Genomic DNA, 22,235 nt, shown 5'->3' with positions numbered 1-22,235 from the left:
AACACAAAAGATATATATATGGCGTAAACATATACATATATAATTTTTTAATCAGTCTTGATAACTATGTCAATTATTGATATACACAAAAAGTTATTAAAGCTATTGAATGATTTGTCCAGGTTTCAGATGTGTATCACACTTCCAGGTCAGAGTCTCTTTTTTATAAAAGGCAAATGTGTATTAGGGTCAGTTCACACGTGAACTGCCCGCGCGGGTTTTGACACGGAGAGAGACGCGGTGAGCCGCGTCTCTCTCTTGTCAAAACCCGCCTGCCGCGACCATCGCTGTCGCGGCTTAACCCTCTGCTGTCGGCTCAAATGAATGAGCCGACATAGGAGGGAGCTGCCGGGGGCGGAAGCCGCGCGGCTGAGCCTGCGCGGCTTCCGCCTGAAGAAAGGACATGTCCTTTCTTTTCTTCGCTAGCGGCAGCCCGCCGCTAGCGGAAAAAAAAAGCCCGGTGGTCTACATAGACCACCATTGTAAAGGGGCAGATTTTGAAGTGAAATCCGCTGTCAAAATCCGCCCCTTTGTTCACGTGTGAACTAGCCCTTAGAATTCCAGATTCTGAGAATTATCTGTAACTTATAAACAATAGACATATTACATACAAAATGAATAAACTCTGTTGTATTAACTTGTAACACATGTAAGTATAAGGCATGTATTCTGTTATATCACTATCGCTGGGTTCACACCAGCGTTCGGGTCTCCGTTCTCAGCTTTCCGTCTTCTGCCGGCAGAAGACAGAAACCTGTCAGACAGTGTCCGGCTGTGAGCGCCGGTAAGCGTTTTATGCTCTCCATGGTGAAACTGTTTTTTTTAAACCGGACATAGAGTACTGCATGTCCGACTTTGTGTCCGGTTAAAAAAAAACGGTTTCGCCTCGGAGAGCATAAAACGCTCATCGGCGCTCTCGGCTGACACTTTTCAAACCCATTCAAATGAATGGGTTTGAGAAATGACTGCAAGTTTCCGTCTCCTGCTCAGTTTCAGGCAGGAAACGGAAACCTGCAGAATGGAGACCCCGGGCGCAGATGTGAACGAGCCCTGAAAACAACAACTGTATATGTTTCTTCTTTTTGAGCTGGCATGTTACGGCATATAACAATGAATTGAACATGTGCAATCATGCCAAATGTATATGTTTGCGAAATCTACCATCAGGAAGACCTTTGGTTGGACAATTATTATTTTATGTGAATGACTCACTTTATATTGCATTGTAATTCTAGGCAGACATTGAGCTAGTAATGAAGTCCTTTAGTATTATTCGCCTATGGGTGACTACATATTTAAAGTTTCCCCTTTTTTGTGGCTTTTCTCACATTATCCCTGTCTTGAAAGGTGAGTTGTAAACTGAGAATCCAATTAATTGGTAGAACAAATGGGTACATGGCTCTTTACCACACATTATACCCCCCTCCTTGGAGATTTCCATATCTGAGCTATGTTAATAGTATTTGCAATCACTAATAAAATATGATATAGATAGATGGATAGATAGAGAGAGAGAGAGAGAGAGAGAGAGAGAGAGATAGATAGATAGATAGATAGATAGATAGATAGATAGATAGATAGATAGATAGATAGATAGATGCTCTAAAAGGAAATCTGGTTTGTGGCTGCTTTCTAGTATACAAACATGTGAGAAAGCACCCTACAGCCCAACACTGATCTCATATGTACAAATCCTTGTTAGCAGATAAAGCTTAGCTTATCTTGATGCCCCATTTCCCCCGAGCACCTTATACATGTGAGTGGATGTGTTTATATAGTGATGCTACATGAAGAATTGGGTGGATTTAACAATATCCAAAGCTATTGGCTTTGCATGGGCTCAACTTTAGGTCACTTTGTGAGAGAGGCCAATGAAAATACATGTAAAGAAACAGTAAAATTGGTTTTCGAACTAAATTACAAGCTGAAATCGCAACATAAATTTTGTGTAATTTACAGTCCTATGAAAAAGTTTGGGCACCCCTATTAATCTTAATCATTTTTAGTTCTAAATATTTTGGTATTTGCAACAGCCATTTCAGTTTGATATATCTAATAACTGATGGACACAGTAATATTTCAGGATTGAAATGAGGTTTATTGTACTAACAGAAAATGCGCAATATGCATTAAACCAAAATTTGACCGGTGCAAAAGTATGGGCACCTCAACAGAAAAGTGACATTAATATTTAGTAGATCCTCCTTTTGCAAAGATAACAGCCTCTAGTCGCTTCCTGTAGCTTTTAATCAGTTCCTGGATCCTGGATAAAGGTATTTTGGACAAACAATTCAAGTTCAGTTAAGTTAGATGGTCGCCGAGCATGGACAGCCCGCTTCAAATCATCCCACAGATGTTCAATGATATTCAGGTCTGGGGACTGAGATGGCCATTCCAGAACATTGTAATTGTTCCTCTGCATGAATGCCTGAGGATTTGGAGCGGTGTTTTGGATCATTGTCTTGCTGAAATATCCATCCCCGGCGTAACTTCAACTTCGTCACTGATTCTTGAACATTATTCTCAAGAATCTGCTGATACTGAGTGGAATCCATGCGACCCTCAACTTTAACAAGATTCCCGATGCCGGCATTGGCCACACAGCCCCAAAGCATGATGGAACCTCCACCAAATTTTACAGTGGGTAGCATGTGTTTTTCTTGGAATGCTGTTTCTTTTTGGACGCCATGCATAACGCCTTTTTTTATAACCAAACAACTCAATTTTTGTTTCCAAAATGAAGCTGCCTTGTCCAAATGTGCTTTTTCATACCTCAGGCAACTCTATTTGTGGCGTACGTGCAGAAACGGCTTCTTTCTCATCACTCTCCCATACAGCTTCTATTTGTGCAAAGTGCGCTGTATAGTTGACCGATGCACAGTGACACCATCTGCAGCAAGATGATGCTGCAGCTCTTTGGAGGTGGTCTGTGGATTGTCCTTGACTGTTCTCACCATTCTTCTCTGCCTTTCTGATATTTTTCTTGGCCTGCCACTTCTGGGCTTAACAAGAACTGTCCCTGTGCTCTTCCATTTCCTTACTATGTTCCTCACAGTGGAAACTGACAGGTTAAATCTCTGAGACAACTTTTTGTATCCTTCCCCTGAACAACTATGTTGAACAATCTTTGTTTTCAGATCATTTGAGAGTTGTTTTGAGTAGCCCATGATGCCACTCTTCAGAGGAGATTCAAATAGGAGATCAACTTGCAATTGGCCACCTTAAATACCTTTTCTTATGATTGGATACATCTGGCTATGAAGTTCAAAGCTCACTGAGGTTACAAAACCAATTTTGTGCTTCAGTAAGTCAGTAAAAAGTAGTTAGGGGAATTCAAATCAATAAAATGATAAGGGTGCCCATACTTTTGCACCGGTCAAATTTTGGTTTAATGCATATTGCACATTTTCTGTTAGTACAATAAACCTCATTTCAATCCTGAAATATTACTGTGTCCATCAGTTATTAGATATATCAAACTGAAATGGCTGTTGCAAACACCAAAATATTTAGAACAAAAAATGATTAAGATTAATAGGGGTGCCCAAACTTTTTCATAGGACTGTACATAGCGGTGAATCACTTTGCCTCGTTACTATTATTTGACCAATTTTCACCAAAAAAAAATAAATATTTTTTTTCCTGCACATAGTTCAGTTGCATGAAATGAATGTGACATATCAAAGATTGTTTTTATTTAGCAGTCAAAGGCGGACATTGAAGTACATTCAAAATATACCATTACTGATGCTGATGCTCATGTCTAGTAACTGTACCCATGTGTAGAACAAGTAGCCATGTCTATTGCCTGTTTCTGCAGATCACTGCAATGCTCATCCTAAAATATACCTTCCAGGACTTTAGACTGTGAGGATAATGTCACCACAGAAATGCTAGCTGCACAAATGACAAGGACAAACATTTATAATGCACTTTCCTAACACACAGGACTCAAAGCAAAGGGAGAGATGTGTAGTAGGGAAGTCAGTGGCTGCCATACAGGCCACCAATACCCACAGTCTTCATAAACTGCGCTGATAACACTAGGGGCGGTAATAGGGCAAAGGTGACCTTAACTGTGAGTAGTATATATAGATGTAAAAATCACTGGCCAGAAACAAATATATATACATATATATATATATATATATATATATATATATATATATATATATTAGCAGCTTCATTATCAGTTACTTATTTAGTATGAGCATATTCTATAGTGCAATATGTCCAATGACTAGATGCTGAGGGGCGATTGCTGAGGTACATCTACCCTCTCCAACTACACAACTGGCTGTACATATTAAATAAATGTTGCTCAGATCTACCAATTTCTGCAAGGTTGACAGCCAATCTTATGTGTGTGGGCATTCCCACCATACTATATACACAAATGTATAGTAAAAGTATGTAAAAGTATGTTTGCTTTGTTTAGTTAAGCGGACATATTTGTGATGGAAGTAGGAGGGATATCTGTTGGCAAGAAAAAGCCTTCAGGCCAATAATAATAATACATTTATTTATATAGTGCCAACATATTCCACAGCAAAGTACAAATCAAAGGGTTAAAGTACAGACAAAATGAGACATAACTGAGTAATAAATCAACTCACACAATAGGAGTGAGGGCCTTGCTAACAAGAGCTTACAATCTATGAGCTAGCGGGGTTGATACAAGAGGTAGCAGGGATGGCATAGGAAGTGGCATTGCTTATACAGTGGACCAACGGTTCTCATGTAAGTGTACATGTTGGTTAAAGTCTCAGTGAATATGGGTTGTCGCAGCAGACTGACTTGACTTTATGAGGAAGACTATTCTCCTGTGCCTAATGCAAAATGTTAGTCTTTTGTCAAGTTGTGCCAACAAGGCCATTGTACTTAAAGACTGATCCTAAAAGCCCGTTTACAGTGCTCAAGTAGGACAAGCACTGACTGATGGTAAAATTTATCACAGCTCTTTGCCTTGACCTCTACTTGAGCTAGTGCAAGAGGCACATGGCAGGAATGATCCCCACCGCCTTTGGCCAATAAGGGACATGCTTACACAAGCCAGTGATTGGTGAGCAAACATTTAGGCTAATGTTCACACCCGATCATCGCCCCTTGTAAATGGGACTTTAGGCTAGGTTCAGACTTACCATAAATTTGCATTCACATGATAATTGATTCTTTAAGTAAAAATTAAAAATGTAAAAACTACTTGTATTAACACACATTTTTACCTGTTGTTCACCTTCTGCAGCTGTGATACAGTTTTTTCTTTATTGGCTTGATGATTAAATGTATCTTCTCGATCATGTAAAACATATCTTTTCATTAGAATGCTCCAGTGTCAAGAAATTGGTGTTGTTCCTATTTCCTACTAGACTGTCCAATGTATCACCAACAGAGAGCACTAAGGCGCCATTCACACAGCAGAAAAGGAAGAGGAAATTTCTCTTCCTTTTCCGCCACTGGGTTTTGCGCGCGGCTAGCCGTGACGGGATGGCGATGAAGTGCATTAGCATTCTGTCGCAGCATCCTGCTCCTGATTAGGGCCGGATGAATGGGCCTAATCAGGAGGGAGTCTCGAGCCGTGGACGCTGCAGCTGACTCAGCCATGGAATCCGCCTGAAGATAAGTGATATCGCTTTTTTCCAGGTAGCTGAAAAAAATCACTAGTGGAAAAAAACTGTGAGTGACTCCCACTGAAATGAATGGGAGGCGTTTTTTTCAGGCAGATTTTGAGGCATCAAAATCCAACTGCAAAAAACTTTGTGTGAACTGACCCTTAAACTCGCTTTGAGTTTGCTAGTCCTTAATGCCTTAAGAGTTGCCTGTACAATACCAGGAATCTGACAGCCACCTACTTTCAAGAAGATCCTTGTGGTCTGAGACACTGAGCATGTGTGACCAAAGTCACTAAGCTACTATGAGGGAATCAAAGTCAGGTATGTAACAGCGGTATCTACACACAGGAACTTTCTTCTAAATTATTATAAGAAATGTTTTATGGGATCGAACAGACTAAACTCAAATGTATCTTAGGTTAATACAATCCAATCCAATGCCAAATGCATCAGTTGTATGCGTTCAGTCACAATCTGCATAGCCCTGTTCACACTAGCATGCCTGTTTAACTATTTCATTTCTTTGGGAAATAAATCTTGCTTAAGTCATATTTTCTTTCTTACCTGTCAGTGAAAGGGGTAGTTCACACGGAGTAAACGCGCACTCATTTTGACAAAATACACGTGTAAAATATACACCTGTAAAAATAAGACTCCTATTGATTTCAATGACATTTTACATGTGTATTTTGATGTGTATTTTGACGTGGTTTTTTTTACACGTGTAAAAAAATGTCATTGAAGTCAATGGGAGTCTTATTTTTACTCGGTGTGAACGGGCCCTCCCATTGACTTCAATGACATTTTTTTACACGTGTAAAAAAAACACGTCAAAATACACGTGTAAAATGTCATTGAGGTCAATGGGAGTCTTATTTTTACACGTGTATTCTTTACACATGTGTTTTGCCAAAATGAGCATAGCATAGAGTGAACAGGCCTATGGCATGTTTAGATCAGTTTTTAAAAATAATGTATTGTTTCCTAGTAAAATATTTTGGACCCTCCTTTCATTGTTATCTTTTTCCAATAAATAAAATATATACTAATAATAATAATCTTTATTTATAGAGCACCATCATATTTTCCAGCACTTTAAAATTCAGCGGGCACATATACAGACAATGTTAGACAAACTAGTAAATAATTTATACAAGAGGTTAAGAGGACCCTGTTCACAAGAGTTCACAATTAGAGATGAGCGAACACTAGATATTCGATCGAATATCAGGCCGTTCAAGGTATTCGATTCCAATCGAATACCACGAGGCAAACGCACTAAAAATTTGTATCCCCTCCCACCTTCCCTGGCGCGTTTTTTGCATCAATAACTCCACAGGGGAGGTGGGACAGGAACTACGACAACGGAAGCATCGAAAAAAAATCGGAAAAAATAATTGGCTGGCTAAATCAGGTGACCTCCAATTTATACGAATGGTGGATTTAACATTCGATTAATTTGAGACTGTCAACTATGTGACTGTGAGACAGGGATAGATGTACAGGCAGGGTTAGCTAGGGATTACCTTTTTTTTAGGTGGGAATGTTACTCACCCAGCTCTTTAGGGCTCTATCTGGTCGGGATCCCTGACAGCTTGTGATATGCGCAAGCTGACTTTTTTCCATAGGAATGCATTGACCAGCGTTGATTGGCCGAATGCCATACAGAGTACAGCATTCGGTCAATCAACGCTGGTTCTGCCGGAAGAGACGGAGTCTAAGATCGGTCCACAGCAGTTTCCATTGTGGTCCAATCTCAGATGTAGTAGTGCTGACACAGCTCTGCTACACCAGAGATGCAGCAGGGCTGAGTGTGTGCTGAACCCTGCTGCATCTCAGATGTAGCAGAGCTGAGTGTGCAGCAGGGTTCAGCGCACACTCATCTCTGCTACATCTCTGATGCAGCAGAGCTGAGTGTGCAGCAGGGTTCAGCGCACACTCAGCTCTGCTACATCTCGGTTGTAGCAGTACTGGCCGTGCGCTGAGCTCGGCTGCATCTCCGGTGTAGCGGAGCTGAGTACACGGCCAGCTCTGCTTCATCTCCAGTGTAGCAGTACTGGCTGTGCGCTGAGCTGAGGCTGCATCTCCGGAGTAAGCTGAGTGCACGGCAAGCTCTGCTTCATCTCCTTTGTAGCAGTGCTGGCCATGCGCTGAGCTCGGCTGCATCTCCGGTGTAGCTGAGCTGAGTGCACGGCCAGCTCTGCTTCATCTTTGGTTTAGTAGTGCTGGCCGTGCGCTGAGCTCGGCTGCATCTCCGGTGTAGCGGAGCTGAGTACACAGCCAGCTCTGCTTCATCTCCAGTGTAGCAGTACTGGCTGTGCGCTGAGCTGAGGCTGCATCTCCGGAGTAAGCTGAGTGCACGGCAAGCTCTGCTTCATCTCCTTTGTAGCAGTGCTGGCCATGCGCTGAGCTCAGCTGCATCTCCGGGGTAGCCGAGCTGAGCGCACGGTCAGCTCTACTTCATCTCCGGTATAGCAGTGCTGGCCATGCGCTGAGCTCGGCTGCATCTCCGGTGTAGCTGAGCTGAGTGCACGGCCAGCTCTGCTTCATCTTTGGTTTAGTAGTGCTGGCCGTGTGCTGAGCTCGGCTGCATCTCTGGTGTAGTCGAGCTGAGTGCACGGCCAGCTCTGCTACATCTCGGCATAGGAATACATTGACCAGCGTTGATTGGCCGAATGCCATAGAGAGTACAGCATTCGGCCAATCAACGGTGGTTCTGCCAGAGGAAGCAGAGTCTAAGATCGGTCCACAGCAGTCTCCATTCTGGTCCGATCTTAGACTCCGCCTCCTCACAAACAAGCCTCCGGCAGAACCAGCGTTAATTGGCTGAATGCTGTAATCTGTATGGCATTCGGCCAATCAACGCTGGTCAATGCATTCCTATGGGAAAAAGTCAGCTCCCGCATATCACAAGCTGACAGGGATCCCGACATAATACAGTGACTTGGGCATGTTGGATGCCCCCAGACATGCTTCCCCTGCTGTCCAAGTTGTATTCCAGGGTGTTGGCATCATTTCCTAAATGACCCACCATTGCTAAATAACCCACAAGTACTATCTATGAATGAGCACCAGTATGGCCAGAAACCAAGCTCTTATAGAGTAAGAATTAAAAAAATTAGTTTTCCATGAGTCTATGCCATCTGCCAATCTGGACTTACTGAGGCTAATTTTTCATGTCTTAGATGCCAGTTGTCCAGTGTGTAAGGCATGAAAAGTTGCAAGTCCAAATTTTGACTTTTACAGTTTTGTGCGCCCCTCACCACTTTACAAAAATGTGGGCAGAATAGGATGGGGATTTAGGTGGGCCAGGGTGGTGATACCTCGGCCTGCCAGATTTACTATAAATCACATTAAAAAATCTAGTGTGCATTATAGTGGAAACACATATAGATTGAAATCACCACACAAATGATGGTCTTAATAAATGGGGTCTCTGTGCTGTAATTGTTTCTTAGTCCACTCCTTACCATTATTTCTTTTACCTTACATGGACAAACGTAACTATAAATCAAACAGAACCAGAGATGCAGTCAGTAGGCCTGAGCTTATGACATGATATCACTATGATTTGTAAATTACTATGGAAAAGGGAGGTGCAAGATCAATGTTATTACTCTTATTCTATTATTGGCATTGTGATTGCACAAATGGTACTAAATTACTCAGATTTTAGTTGTATATATCCATCACTTGGCCTCAGTACCCTCCACATTTTATATAGAAGAGTTAAACTGATAGAACAAGTGACACTATTGTGGAAATTGGAAGCACCCTTGTCTAGTAGTCTATACTATATACTATATATACTACACATATAAGGGGGACACTTCTTACCATAGTGCTCCAACTACCCGGAGCAGATGTGTAACATTAAGGTCCTGGGCCCAAATGCAAAAACTTTTTTTTTTTTTGTAGATTGTGAGCCCCATATAGAGATCACAATGTACATTTTTTTTCCTATCAGTATGTCTTTGGAGTGTGGGAGGAAACCCACACAAACACAGGGAGAACATACAAACTCCTTGCAGATGTTGTCCTTGACAGGATTCAGACCCAGGACTCCAGCACTGCGTGGCTGCAGTGCTAACCACTGAGTCATCCCAAATGCGAAATCTGTAATGGGGCTCCCACTTACCATGTGCTATCTATAATACTGGTATATACTTATGTTCTAGAGAGGCCTTTGGGCCCCCTGATGCTCCTAGCGATGGCCCAATGATGATTGCTAACTTTGCCCACTACTACAACTATACCACTAACTCTACACCCCCTTTTTCTACCATTGAGCTGTATAACTGTTTGCCGTTCCTAAATTAAAGAAATGTAATACTCATAGACAAAATATAATTTTTCACCAATACATTTTTACAGATCACCTATTCAGCGAAAACCACTTTTATATGTTAAGAGATACTAAACATAAAACCATATTCTTAAGACTCGGCACTCCTTAGTACAGCTTGTAAACAAAGTAGATCTTAGTAAATAAGATCCCAGCATCACCCAGAACCTCCTGCTTCATAAACCCACTGCAAACTTTTGCTTCTATACAATGAATGGCGGCACTTTCTGTGGTTCTGCCACAGCTTAACCTATTTTCTCCTCTCCAGAGCACTCTCTAAATTATTTGCCATATCTTTTTAAGCTTTTAATTACAACCACAACATTGTTTTTGCATGTCACATAAAGCCAGAGTTGACTTGTGCTGATCTCCTGTTACAGGGATAAGTTCTGTTATTGAGGCACAAGCTATTCCTGAAAAAGGCCTACAGATATCACTAATGAGGGTCTTGGGGTCAGGAGCTAGGCAGACAGAGAATATATCATAGGGGAAAAATAAGCCACTTCTGATCTTAAATAGACCTTTTGTGGACTAGGTAGATAGAGAATTACTGTGCAAGAGTGGAGGTGAGGAGAGAGGTGGAGAGGGGGGGACACAAGAGAGAAGAAAGAGAAGGTAAGAGGGAGCTGATGGTAGAGGTGGAGAGGGGGCACTGATGAGGAGGAGATGCCTCAGCACTGATAACACACTGTCTGCTGGGGGAGCTAACTCAATGTATATTCTCTTCCTGCACTGCTCCCCCTGGTCTCATATCACGAGTGTTAATGGCTATTTTATAATAATGTCCTCCACAGCTTCCAAATTGTAGTCGTAAAATGAATTTTAAAAGACTGAGAGTAAATCCAGTGTAAGCAGGTTGGCATCATTAACCAGTGCCATTCATTCACTGTCTCTATACTGCAGAAAGAATGAAGGGATATATATATATTTTACTATGTAGCCCTTTTACAGGCAGGGGAGAGCAGCCAGGAGGGGCTGCCATTTCATTGCAACTCATTCTATGTGTGTATATATTACACCTTATTTACATTGCATCATTGCTGCTGCTGATATGGGATGAAATAAAATCATATTACCAATATATACACAAATTATATTTACAAGAATATCAACTCTGAAGTCCAACTATGGTGAAGAGAAAAAATGGCTTTCCAGGAGGCACAATGGGAAATTATCTTCTATGTCAGGACAACAGGGAAAGTTTACAGAACTTCGGAGAAAATCAGTCTATAAAATATTAGAATATTATATCAAAGTCTGCAAGTGATTGACTAGTACAATCCCGACCCAAGTGCATTGGAATAGATTGTGTGCGGGACTGTACAGTAATGCAGAAGCGGGGATATAGATATAGATATCCAATGGATATTACATAACCCACCGGTTATTACCAATATCTGGGGGATAGAAGTATATTTTCCAATTTCTACATTTATATGCAAAAATAAACTAAGCAAAAGAAAAAAGTAGTTCATAGTGAGAAGATGAAACGGAAAAACACACATACAGAGAGAGGGAGTGTGTGTGTGTGTATATATATATATATATATATATATATATATATATATATATATATATGTGCGTGAGTGTGTGTATAATATATATATGTATGTGTGCATATATATACATACACACACATATATATATATATATATATATATATATATATATATATATATATAATACATATGTCTATGCACATAAATAGAAACTTATTAAATATATTTACACATACCGTATATTCATATTTAGTTATATCAAATTTACTGGTGTATATATATATATATATATATATATATATATATATATATATATATATATTTAGAAATATGTGTATTTGTATATATACATTTAGATTTATTTTATTTTTTTATTATTTTACAATATACAACTAAAATGGAAAGGAACGTGTAACTACGAGTAAATTCTAATTGTATGGTTATGAAGAAGGAAGCAAAACGATAAAAATTCCTAATTTTGTAACACATACGCCGAAGTAATAAGTGGGCTCTGTTGTACCCCATACAGGTCAGACTTTCGGGTTCTGATCACGTGACCGGGTTTACTTAAACAATTTTGAAATTATATGAAAAATTTAGAAAAAAAAAAAACACAAGTAAAGCCAAATACCTACAGAAATATCCTTAGTAGAAAAAAAGGAAGGATTGGTCAAGTAATGAATATTATGGAAACGACAGCTTTGCTTACTTCTTATTCTAAAGTATATTTCAGCTGAGAAGTAAAGTTATTAATGACAATAATGTAAGATATGAATGTACATCATGTGCTATAGCTTGTACAGTACAATACAAGTGTACTGTGTCTAGGAATACAATATCTGTCAGAAAGACAAAGAGATCTATCTGCTGACTAATACTGTAATATTATGACATGTAATGAAGTTTTAGCTCTCTGAGATATAATTCTCTGGTTTATAGGAGATAGTAAATTCTCCAGTACGTCGAAGAAAAATATGAAGTAAATAGCTGAAGAGACCCAGTCTGGACATGACACAGTGATCTGTCTCATTGAGGACTTTGCAACTATATTAGCAAAAAACTGCACTATATATAAATATTAGGGAATGTAGTAGCACCTACCTTATAGTAATGTGTGCTGCTAGTTATTAATATTATTACTAGTCTGTATATACATGTATTTGGTCTGTGCCTGACATAATATTGGAAGGATCGGCGGCTGTACATAGGAGGGCTACCTATTTTTGGGAGTGAATTTACCGAGATATTCGGCTATAAAAGGCCAGAAAAATTGAACTTTCACCGACATGTAACAACAGAAAGAAAGATAGATAGATAGATAGATAGATAGATAGATAGACAGACAAATAGAAAGATAAAATAGATATAAATAAGTAGATATAAATAGATAAATAAATAGATAAACAAACAGAAATATAAAATACATAGATATAGATAGATAGATAGATAGATAGATAGACAAATAGAAAGATAAAATAGATATAAATAAGTAGATATAAATAGATAAATAAATAGATAAACAAACAGAAATATAAAATACATAGATATAGATAGATAGATAGATAGATAGATGTAGATGATGACGATAGATAGATAGATAGATAGATAATAGATAGATAGATAGATAGATAGATAGATAGATAATGTATTTATTCTTCCATGATAAAAAGGTATAGCACTTTGACAATGAGAGTATTTAAGGAATGGACATTGAGATCAGTTATAGCTGGAGTTACAGATCTACAAGGTTTCCTCAGTCTTTAGCTTCCATAGTCCTTGGACTTTGCCTCTTATCTAGCACGGCTCGGAGTGGGTTAACCCAGGGAAATGAAAATAAGGCCCATAAGAGCCAGTGATATATCTGATTTTGTGCCTCCATTTCCTGCTAAACTCATAAAAAGCCTCTTTTTCATTTGATTTACAATGCATCTATGAACCTGCTCACAGGAACATGTGTTCGGTCTTGTAGAAGTGAACCATAAAAAGCAAATTGCTGCAGACTGAAACCCACCAAAACTACCCTTTTTTTATTGGTACTTAATGGGAGAAGTTGGACTGGACTGGGCACTGCACCCTCATTGTGAGGAGGATCAAAGCAGCCCATAAGGGAGAGGAACTCTGCACAGGAAACCTGGGTGATGGACAATAAAAGTAGAGGCAGGGGCTCTGCCCAAGTGCTGGTTCTGGAGTGGTGGGATGGAGAGTCTATGTATGTAACTATGTGCAATGCTACCCCCTCCATATATATATATATATATATATATATATATATATATATATATATATATATATATATATATATATATATACACACACACATATATGGTCTATATATTGTATAGGGAGTGCTGGATTTTCTTCCCTCCCTGGCACACTACAAGTGATGATTTACAGGCCTGCACAAAGCTTGTATGTATATGCAGAATACGGGCCATTCAGGGCCCCCTAATGAGCTGAATCGGTGTAATAACCTCAATCACATGTAAAGCAGAATGCACTTATTATGGAGGATTAAGGAAAAACCTAGACTTTATGAACTACATCCCCACTGCATCTCCCCCAAACATACCTAATATATTCCATAACCTATGACAAGCATCCATTTATTTCCTATTCCGACTGCTGGCTATCAACTTGGATTTCAGTTTAACCAGAAAAACAACTTTTTTTCTCCCTGGTAAACCATTTTAATTAAGTGTAGCAGAGGGCTTTTCTGCCCCAGACTAAGGGGACATGGAGCTCAGCACATTAACTCGTTCAGGGAAGTTACAACCTGGTATTATGTGTGCGAGAGCCAGGAGGGGAATAATTGTAGGAATGTAGAATAGATTACAAGCTATGCCTCAGAGAGAGACATGTCCTATATGTATATATATTGTGTGTATATGGAGAGAATGTGACAGATATGAGGAGGGAGAGAGCTGTGTAGATGTGCTTAAATCACCCACCTGGGCTCTCACTTCTCCTGCTTACAATGTGAAGAGCTCGTTTTTGTTTTACATTAACGGTCTAAAATCTTAATCCAGGTGTTGACTAAGTGTTTATCCACTCAGCCTCATGGGAGTATGGACTGGAAGCCAGGAGTCTAGAGCCTATTCTAGAGCAGATTGGATTCACAGGCTGCGACTCAAGAAGCCAGAAGTCTCATAGAATTCAGCATACTATATATATATATATATATATATATATATATATATATATATATATATATATATATATATATATTTGTGTGTGTCTATATATATATATATATATATATATATATATATATGTGTGTGTGTGTGTGTGTATATATATATATGTGTGTGTGTGTGTGTGTGTGTGTGTGTGTGTGTGTGTGTGTGTGTGTGTCTGTGTATGTATATATGTACATGTGCCCAATGCTGCATTTGCTGTGTATTGTCTATCGATAATATTACTACCGACATCGGACAGTGAAATCTTACATATTGGAGAGTTTCTTATCGTCTATATGGTGCAATCTAATGGATATAGATATATTGTGCCCAGTAACATACAACTTTGTAGGGTTAATATATACAGACTGCACTTTGTATACTATTATAAGCCCTGATAGATGACATTGTCCATAGAAAAACACTAGTGACAAATAGACTATCTGATAATATAGCGGCTTCTGTAAGAGTGAAACTAAGCCACAATGTAGCAACACAAACAATAATGATAATAATATTAATAATAATACATTAATAAGGAAAGGTATGGCATATCTAGGACTTTTCCTCTGTTCATTTTGATGTGTATACATCTAGAGATAGATAGATAGATAGATAGATAGATAGATAGATAGATAGATAGATAGAGAGTAATCTGGGTAAATATATAGTAAATATGAGCAGATTCCTTGTGTTGATCTATATCTATATATATAATGGGCGATGCTGAGTAATGACTGTGCTGCAGTAAATGAAGGAAATGCCTTCTCACCCTTCCATTCTTCCCTCACATGATTTCATTGTTACATGTGCTCCATCATGTCTCTGTAAGACTTCGTGGTAAGCCTGGTGACTCCTCTTTCATTCTGCAGACAATCTGGCAGCCCAAGTCAAGTTAATGTCAGAATTAGAACAACTAATGTCTTGACATTCCCAATGTTGTCAACTGGAATATCAAAGAAGGAGGGAGAGTGTAAGGGTTAAGGGGCAATCAAATAGGGACAGGAATAGCTGAATATTAAGATAGGATGTCTTAGCCAGAGATAGGTAATGGAGGGAAAGACAGAAAATTGGAGAGTTGATTCATACCTATTCCATAGGGAGCCCGGGAATATTAACGCTACTCTGCAGAATGACTCGGAATGACATACAAGTTACAGCAACATTCAGACTATTGTGTGTGTTTTTTTTCCAAGAGGTGGATAATTGAGGTTGGACTGTAAGTCTATTCATGGGTCGCAGCCAAACTTTGAAAATGGGAAAAAATAATTAACAAAAAAAAAAAAAGTTTGGCTTTTGTCACATAAAAGCTGTGGTGGATGACGGCTGCCACTCCTGTCAGCCCTGGAAGATGAAGTCTAACTGCAAGGGTATGAGAAGCTAGGGGGTACAATAGATGGGATCGGGAGAGGTAGAGCAGTTTGGGGAAAAATATATATAAGAAAATCTCTGTAACACACACAAACATGTATATATATATATATATATATATATATATATATATATATTTATATATAACATTATATTATATTACTGTATATTATTACATACTCATATATATATATATTTAGTTTTATGTGTTTCTAAATAAATAATATTACATACATACCGTATACATACATATATATATATATATATATATATATATATATATATATATATATATACACACTGTATTATTTAGATTTAATGTCTGTGTGTTATTTCTTTTTCCTATCTGGATTATTAAAAAAAAAAAAAAAAACTCTACCAAATTAACAACTATAAGAGTATATAAGAGTATATACATCGGATAACACATCAGTCAAACTAGAGAAAATAAACAGAGCTAAGGGCAGCTTGTGGCTCTTCACGGGTTAATGCAGGGTTTATCTGGGCAGACGCAATGAACGAGTCTTTATCATAGAAAATAATTAGTCAGTGAAAGAGAGAAGGTTCAGGCAGGTTATCATTGGCTATATATAGCTGGCCATGCTAGGTGTCAGTATATTCATTTGACGTCTCATTGTATGCAAGCACTGAAATAAAAATCCCAAGTAGCCAGGAGTATTTCTGCCCTCCTTCTCCCTCTCATATAGTAAAATATCCTCGTATATTCTACTTGTTACTGAAGCCTTAGTATAGAGATAAGGCTGGCAAAGAGAGAGGCTGAGCACATCCCTGCAGCAGACAGGGGTACATGTGATGACGTCACCGAGCCCTGGAGGTGCACTGTCTGCCTCCTCAGACAAACCCTCTGTATGCTCGGCCTTCACCAGCCATAAACAACAATATTTCATTTTTTTTACAGGCTTCTGAAAGTTGACTATACTCCTACTATCCCAGCTTTTCCTCAGTAAGGGAGGAAGATTTCATTGCCACTAGCTGTATCCAGAAGCCAGGAGGTATTAATACTGCCACTGCTGCGCCACATCTACTTCACGTGCGCCACATTATCAACGGTAAGAGGCAAAAAGTCCGGAGAACTGCGGGTCAGGAGTGAGTGCTGTGTGCTGGAGTGTGCCACGTGCAAATCATATATATATATGTATGTATATATATATATATATATATATATATATATATACATATATATATTACTATTCATACATAGGTGCGCATACAGCTCTTGAGTATGTACATTTAGATAGATAGATAGATAGATAGATAGATAGATAGATAGATAGATAGATAGATAGATAGATAGTAGATAGATAGATAGAATGACCGTGACCAGAGAGATTCCTGCTCCATGCCCAGTACAGAGAGCTGTTTATCTAGCACTAAGTAGCCCTCATATTGGTTAAGGATAGTTGTAGAGAGATGCTATCTATGCCAATAACAGCAGCCAGGCCTCTTCTGCGTCTTTCTGAGCTGAGATGTGCTTACTCCAATGCTGTCAGTGTGAGGGATGGAAGGGAAGTGTCCACCTGAAACCCTCTCCCATAAATAAATAGCCCCCGCCGCCATGGAGATCGATCATGTCACTTACTGCAGCCCCAGCACTAGTAGGCTACAGACTTTTTTCTTATGCTTAATAAGTATCATTGGCTTCTTAATACTGCACAGAAGCATGGCATGTAAGAAAGTGGTGTATAAATAAATTTGTGTACACAATTGTAGTCCTTATAACTATATGTATTATGGGTACTGTAGTGGCGGGCATACTGGGGTGGAAGTACTAGGCTTACAATGAATGGGGCTAGCATCAGCAGAGGGGAACATGGTATCAAATATGGAAAAAAAGAAAACCAGACGAGGAAGGAAGGAAAGAAAGAAAGAAAGAAAGAAAGAAAGAAAGAAAGAAAGAAAGAAAGAAAGAAAGAAAGAAAGAAAGATGAAGGGAGAAAGAAAGAAGGACGACAGACATAAAGAAAGAGTAAGAAAAAGAAAAGAAAAGAAAGAAAGATCAAGGGAGAAAGAAAGAAGAAGGGAGAGAGAAAGAAAGAAAGAAAGAAAGAAAGAAAGAAAGAAAGAAAGAAAGAAAGAAAGAAAGAAAGAAAGAAAGAAAGAAAGAAAGATTAAGAAAGTAAGGAGAGCAGGGATGCTCCCTATTGAGCAGAGGGCAGCAGATACAGAGGGGGAAGGAGAGGACTATCCAGATAAAACCAATCTCCTTTGCAGTATGACGGCTTGATTATTTTATTCTGGCCGGACCTGCTGCTTTGTATACATTGTACCATCAAGTTAAATAGTTGGAGCATTCCTGGGACTCAGGACTCTATTTTTACATCTTTTGATGTCTCTTTCTACAGCCCCAGTCATGGTGAGGAAGGCACAGAGACTATATACAGTCACAATATTACAATATTACCATTATTGTTCAGTACCCTTGTTTTGGGGCTACAGGAAACGTCCTGTCTCCTGTGCGTGTACAGCAGTGAAAGGGTTAACCAGGCAGGGGTTAGGAGGACTAACTAAAGGAAGGTATGTTGTAGATAATAACCTCAGCCTGGGAAATAAGGTTAGAGAGATAGAGACGAGTATGAGTGTGAGTATGAGTGAGGTAGTAGTAGTAAGTGTGGCTGGTTGGGCAGTGTCTACACTTGCACTGCTCCCACTCTCTCCCCTCCTCCCCATCAATACACAGGGCTGTGTGCAATAGCACTGCTTGGATTTCTCTGTGTATTCGGCGCACACTGCCCTCCAGAGAGAGATCCAGAGACACACACAGCAGAGGAAGGAATAGACACAGGCAGAGACAGACACAGTATAGATCAGGCTCAGACATCATCATCATCCTCATCATCATCATCATCATCACAGCTGCCCTTCCTGTAACCCTATCGCCAGAACCGTGTCCCCATCTCTAGCTGGAAGAAGACCCTGCTGCTGCCTCCATGCAGGCGATAAGACAAGCTCCAGGATTTATCTGAGTGTTCCCAGGGAAGGATCCTCTGTGTCTGGGAATGAAAGCCCGACCTGTGCTGCAGCCACACAGCAAATCTAGCAGGGGCTGAGATGAGGAAGACTCCCCTGCCCCTCTGATCACATTTACCACCACACTGCTCCATACTATCTGATAAGGGCTGTGCATGCATTCCTGTGCCACAATCCAGCCTGCACCATCTTTACTGCAAGAGCTCAGACACTCCACAAACTACAAGCTGCAGGAATAAAGCAGGGCCTTCAGCCGACAAAGGAGTCCAGGTACGGTCTGCCCTAAATCCTACCCCAGCCCCTGTATGGGGCCAGAGCCTGGAGCTCTCTGTGCCTGCCAGTGCAGGCTTCCTCCACTAAACCTACTCTTCTCATGATTATTACACTGCTATATTACACTCTAATAATACTGCTTAATATTTGTACAATTATCTATTACTACCATTTAGCCTTAACAATAGTATTGTAATGCTGCCTCTTACATATATATATATATATATATATATATATATATATATATTCTGTTTATACTTTACACACACACACACACACACACACACACACACACACACACACACACACACACACACACATATATATATATATATATATATATATATATATATATATATATTCTGTTGCTATTATTATAATACTTCCATTGATTAAAATTATGTACAACTAGTATTTACTATTATTAGCATTATTGTAATAATAGCTACCTTATATTTTCTATTATTTATACTGTCTATCTTTTATACATTTATCTATTACTACTATTTAGAATTATTAGCATTATTGTAATACTGCCTATTACTTGTACGACTAGATATATTTTCTATTTACTATTGTTATAATACTGTTTATTACTTGTACAGCTATGTATTATTACTATTTAATATTATTATTATTATTATTACTGCCTATAATCCGTGCTAATATATATATATATATATATATATATATATATATATATAATGTTTTATAATAATAATAATAATAATACTTATTAGTTATGCTATTGTCTATTATTACGATGCACTATTATTATTGTATACTGCCTATTACGTGTATTAATATCTATAACTACTATTATTACCATTCCCATTGCTACTACTATTATTAATATTATAAATGCTATTACTTTCACTTCACTAGAAGGTAGACCCTGAGTACTCAGTATATATTCAGCAGGCCTGAGTATATTGTCCATATATCATTCGCATGGATATAAAAAAAAATATTATTGGTAGGAAATACAATTGAAGTAATAAATGTGACGTTTACTATTGCCATATTTCCTTTGTACACACAGCTTATTCTCATCATTTACACTCATATTGACATTTGCTTACTTCTAGTATGAAATTAGTTATATGGAAAAAATAGAAATAAATAATGATCTATTACTAACTTGTCTGACAATGCACATCCTTCTAGATCGAGAGACTGAAAGTAATACAAACACAATAATTCCAGAGCCTTAAAAAAGTTGTCTGAATGCTGGATGATATTAGAAATATTAGAATTATAATATGAAGTTTTGTCATTTTCATCTACCTGTGATAGTATGGATAAAAGTAGTGTAACTACATAGAAGGAGTGGGTACCCCTAAATATGGATCACTTCAAGTATGCTAAAACTTATAACCAGTAGCCAGTAAGTTGGATACAGTATGGATATACAGATAAATGTGTGTGTGTGTGTGTGTGTATATATATATATATATATATATATATATATATATATATGAGAGGCATTTTTAAGATTTACATTTTCTGCAGCCACCATAGAGTCCATAGTGAATAAAATGAGTATTTGTGTTTGCAGCCACTTCCGCAGACAGTAAAAGTGTCTTCTTCCTACTGAAGGAATGTCAGTTATCTGGTCACTGGCTCCTTGCTAGTAATGTCAGCTGGATATAGTTTGGGGGGTTAATGAGGTAGATGGAAATGTATATACAGTACAAAGGCTGTGCCTATAGGAACTGCACGGAGCAGCCACATGAGCACTATACAGGCTGCACATGAGTTGTCTTTGTACATTAACAGGATAGTAATAGAACACACACATATATATATATATATATATATATATATATATATATATATAATGCACACACACATATACAATAGTAAATCGTACATTTGCGTACGGTTTGAATGTATTTACTATATTAAATCTATGGGTTTCAATGAACTCTATTGTAGAGGGTGCTTGTGTTGTTTTTTATATACTTGTAGTAAAATAGATATTGAAGATGGGCGATACAATTTCAGTATTTATACAGTATGAATGTTCAGCTATATAGACCACCCAATACATGCTCTGTATGGTTAAATAGTATAATGTTCCGAAGTGTTCTTATAAACTATTATTTTATAATACACGACTTTACTGTGAATGGAAATAGAATATAGAGATAGATAGATAGATAGATAGATAGATAGATAGATAGATAGGTAGATGGGGCAGTGGTGTACATGAATAAATAACCTGTTGGCGATACATTAACTAATAATTGGAGTAATGGGCTGGGTAGTAGTACACATAGGGCCTCCTACTCCCTCTGAAGCCAGCTTTGTATGGAGTAGACACAGACACTGATATCCACGTACTGTATATAATACAACCTACATCTGCTTAAACTGCAGGGTCCCTGTGTAATATGGCGGACACGGATGAGGGATATGGGATGCCTGATACTCCAGTGGAACCAGACCCCAAGGAGCTGCAGTGTGATCCTAAGCAGGATAGCCAGCTAGGGGCCAGCAGTAAGACCCCCACCTCACCACAAGCGGCCTTTACTCAACAGGTAAGCACCCGGCCACCTCTAGAAATAGCAAGAATCTACAATATGAAGCTGAAGACTAAGACAATATATATGTATATATGTGTGTGTGTGTGTGTGTGTGTGTGTGTGTGTGTATGTAGCCACGTGTGAATGTAGTCACACCATAACACAAAGCCGTGTCATTCCGTGTCATCTAGAGACCATTTTCATAAAACTAGGAAGGATAAATCTACAAGAACCAAGTTATTGCACTTTACTGACTCCATGTACATAGTCTGTGCATGTATACAGTCTCCGGACACAGTTTTCTATAAAAAAAGGTAGAGTGAAGTAACCACGAATGGATAGATAGATAGATAGATAGATAGATAGATAGATAGATAGTAGATAGATGATAGATAGATAGATAGATAGATAGATGATTGATAGATAGATAGATAGATAGATAG

General features: G+C 38.6%; 1 protein-coding gene across 1 annotated transcript in view; it reads left to right on the top strand.

Annotated features, from left to right (window-relative positions):
• The first annotated feature begins 17,029 nt into the window (after positions 1-17,029).
• Positions 17,030-22,235, top strand: part of TBX5 (T-box transcription factor 5) — a 58,159-nt gene continuing 52,953 nt past the window's right edge. The window contains exons 1-2 of the mRNA XM_075276605.1: positions 17,030-17,073; positions 21,647-21,807. Coding sequence (XP_075132706.1) covers positions 21,661-21,807 — 147 coding nt within the window. The 5' untranslated portion in view covers positions 17,030-17,073; positions 21,647-21,660. The remainder of the gene's footprint in view (positions 17,074-21,646; positions 21,808-22,235) is intronic.

Source organism: Leptodactylus fuscus, chromosome 1 (genome assembly GCF_031893055.1).
Source record: "Leptodactylus fuscus isolate aLepFus1 chromosome 1, aLepFus1.hap2, whole genome shotgun sequence".
Classification (NCBI taxonomy): domain Eukaryota; kingdom Metazoa; phylum Chordata; class Amphibia; order Anura; family Leptodactylidae; genus Leptodactylus; species Leptodactylus fuscus.
The sequence above is the reverse complement of the archived record's forward strand: the minus strand, read 5'-3'. Positions and strand labels throughout refer to the sequence as shown.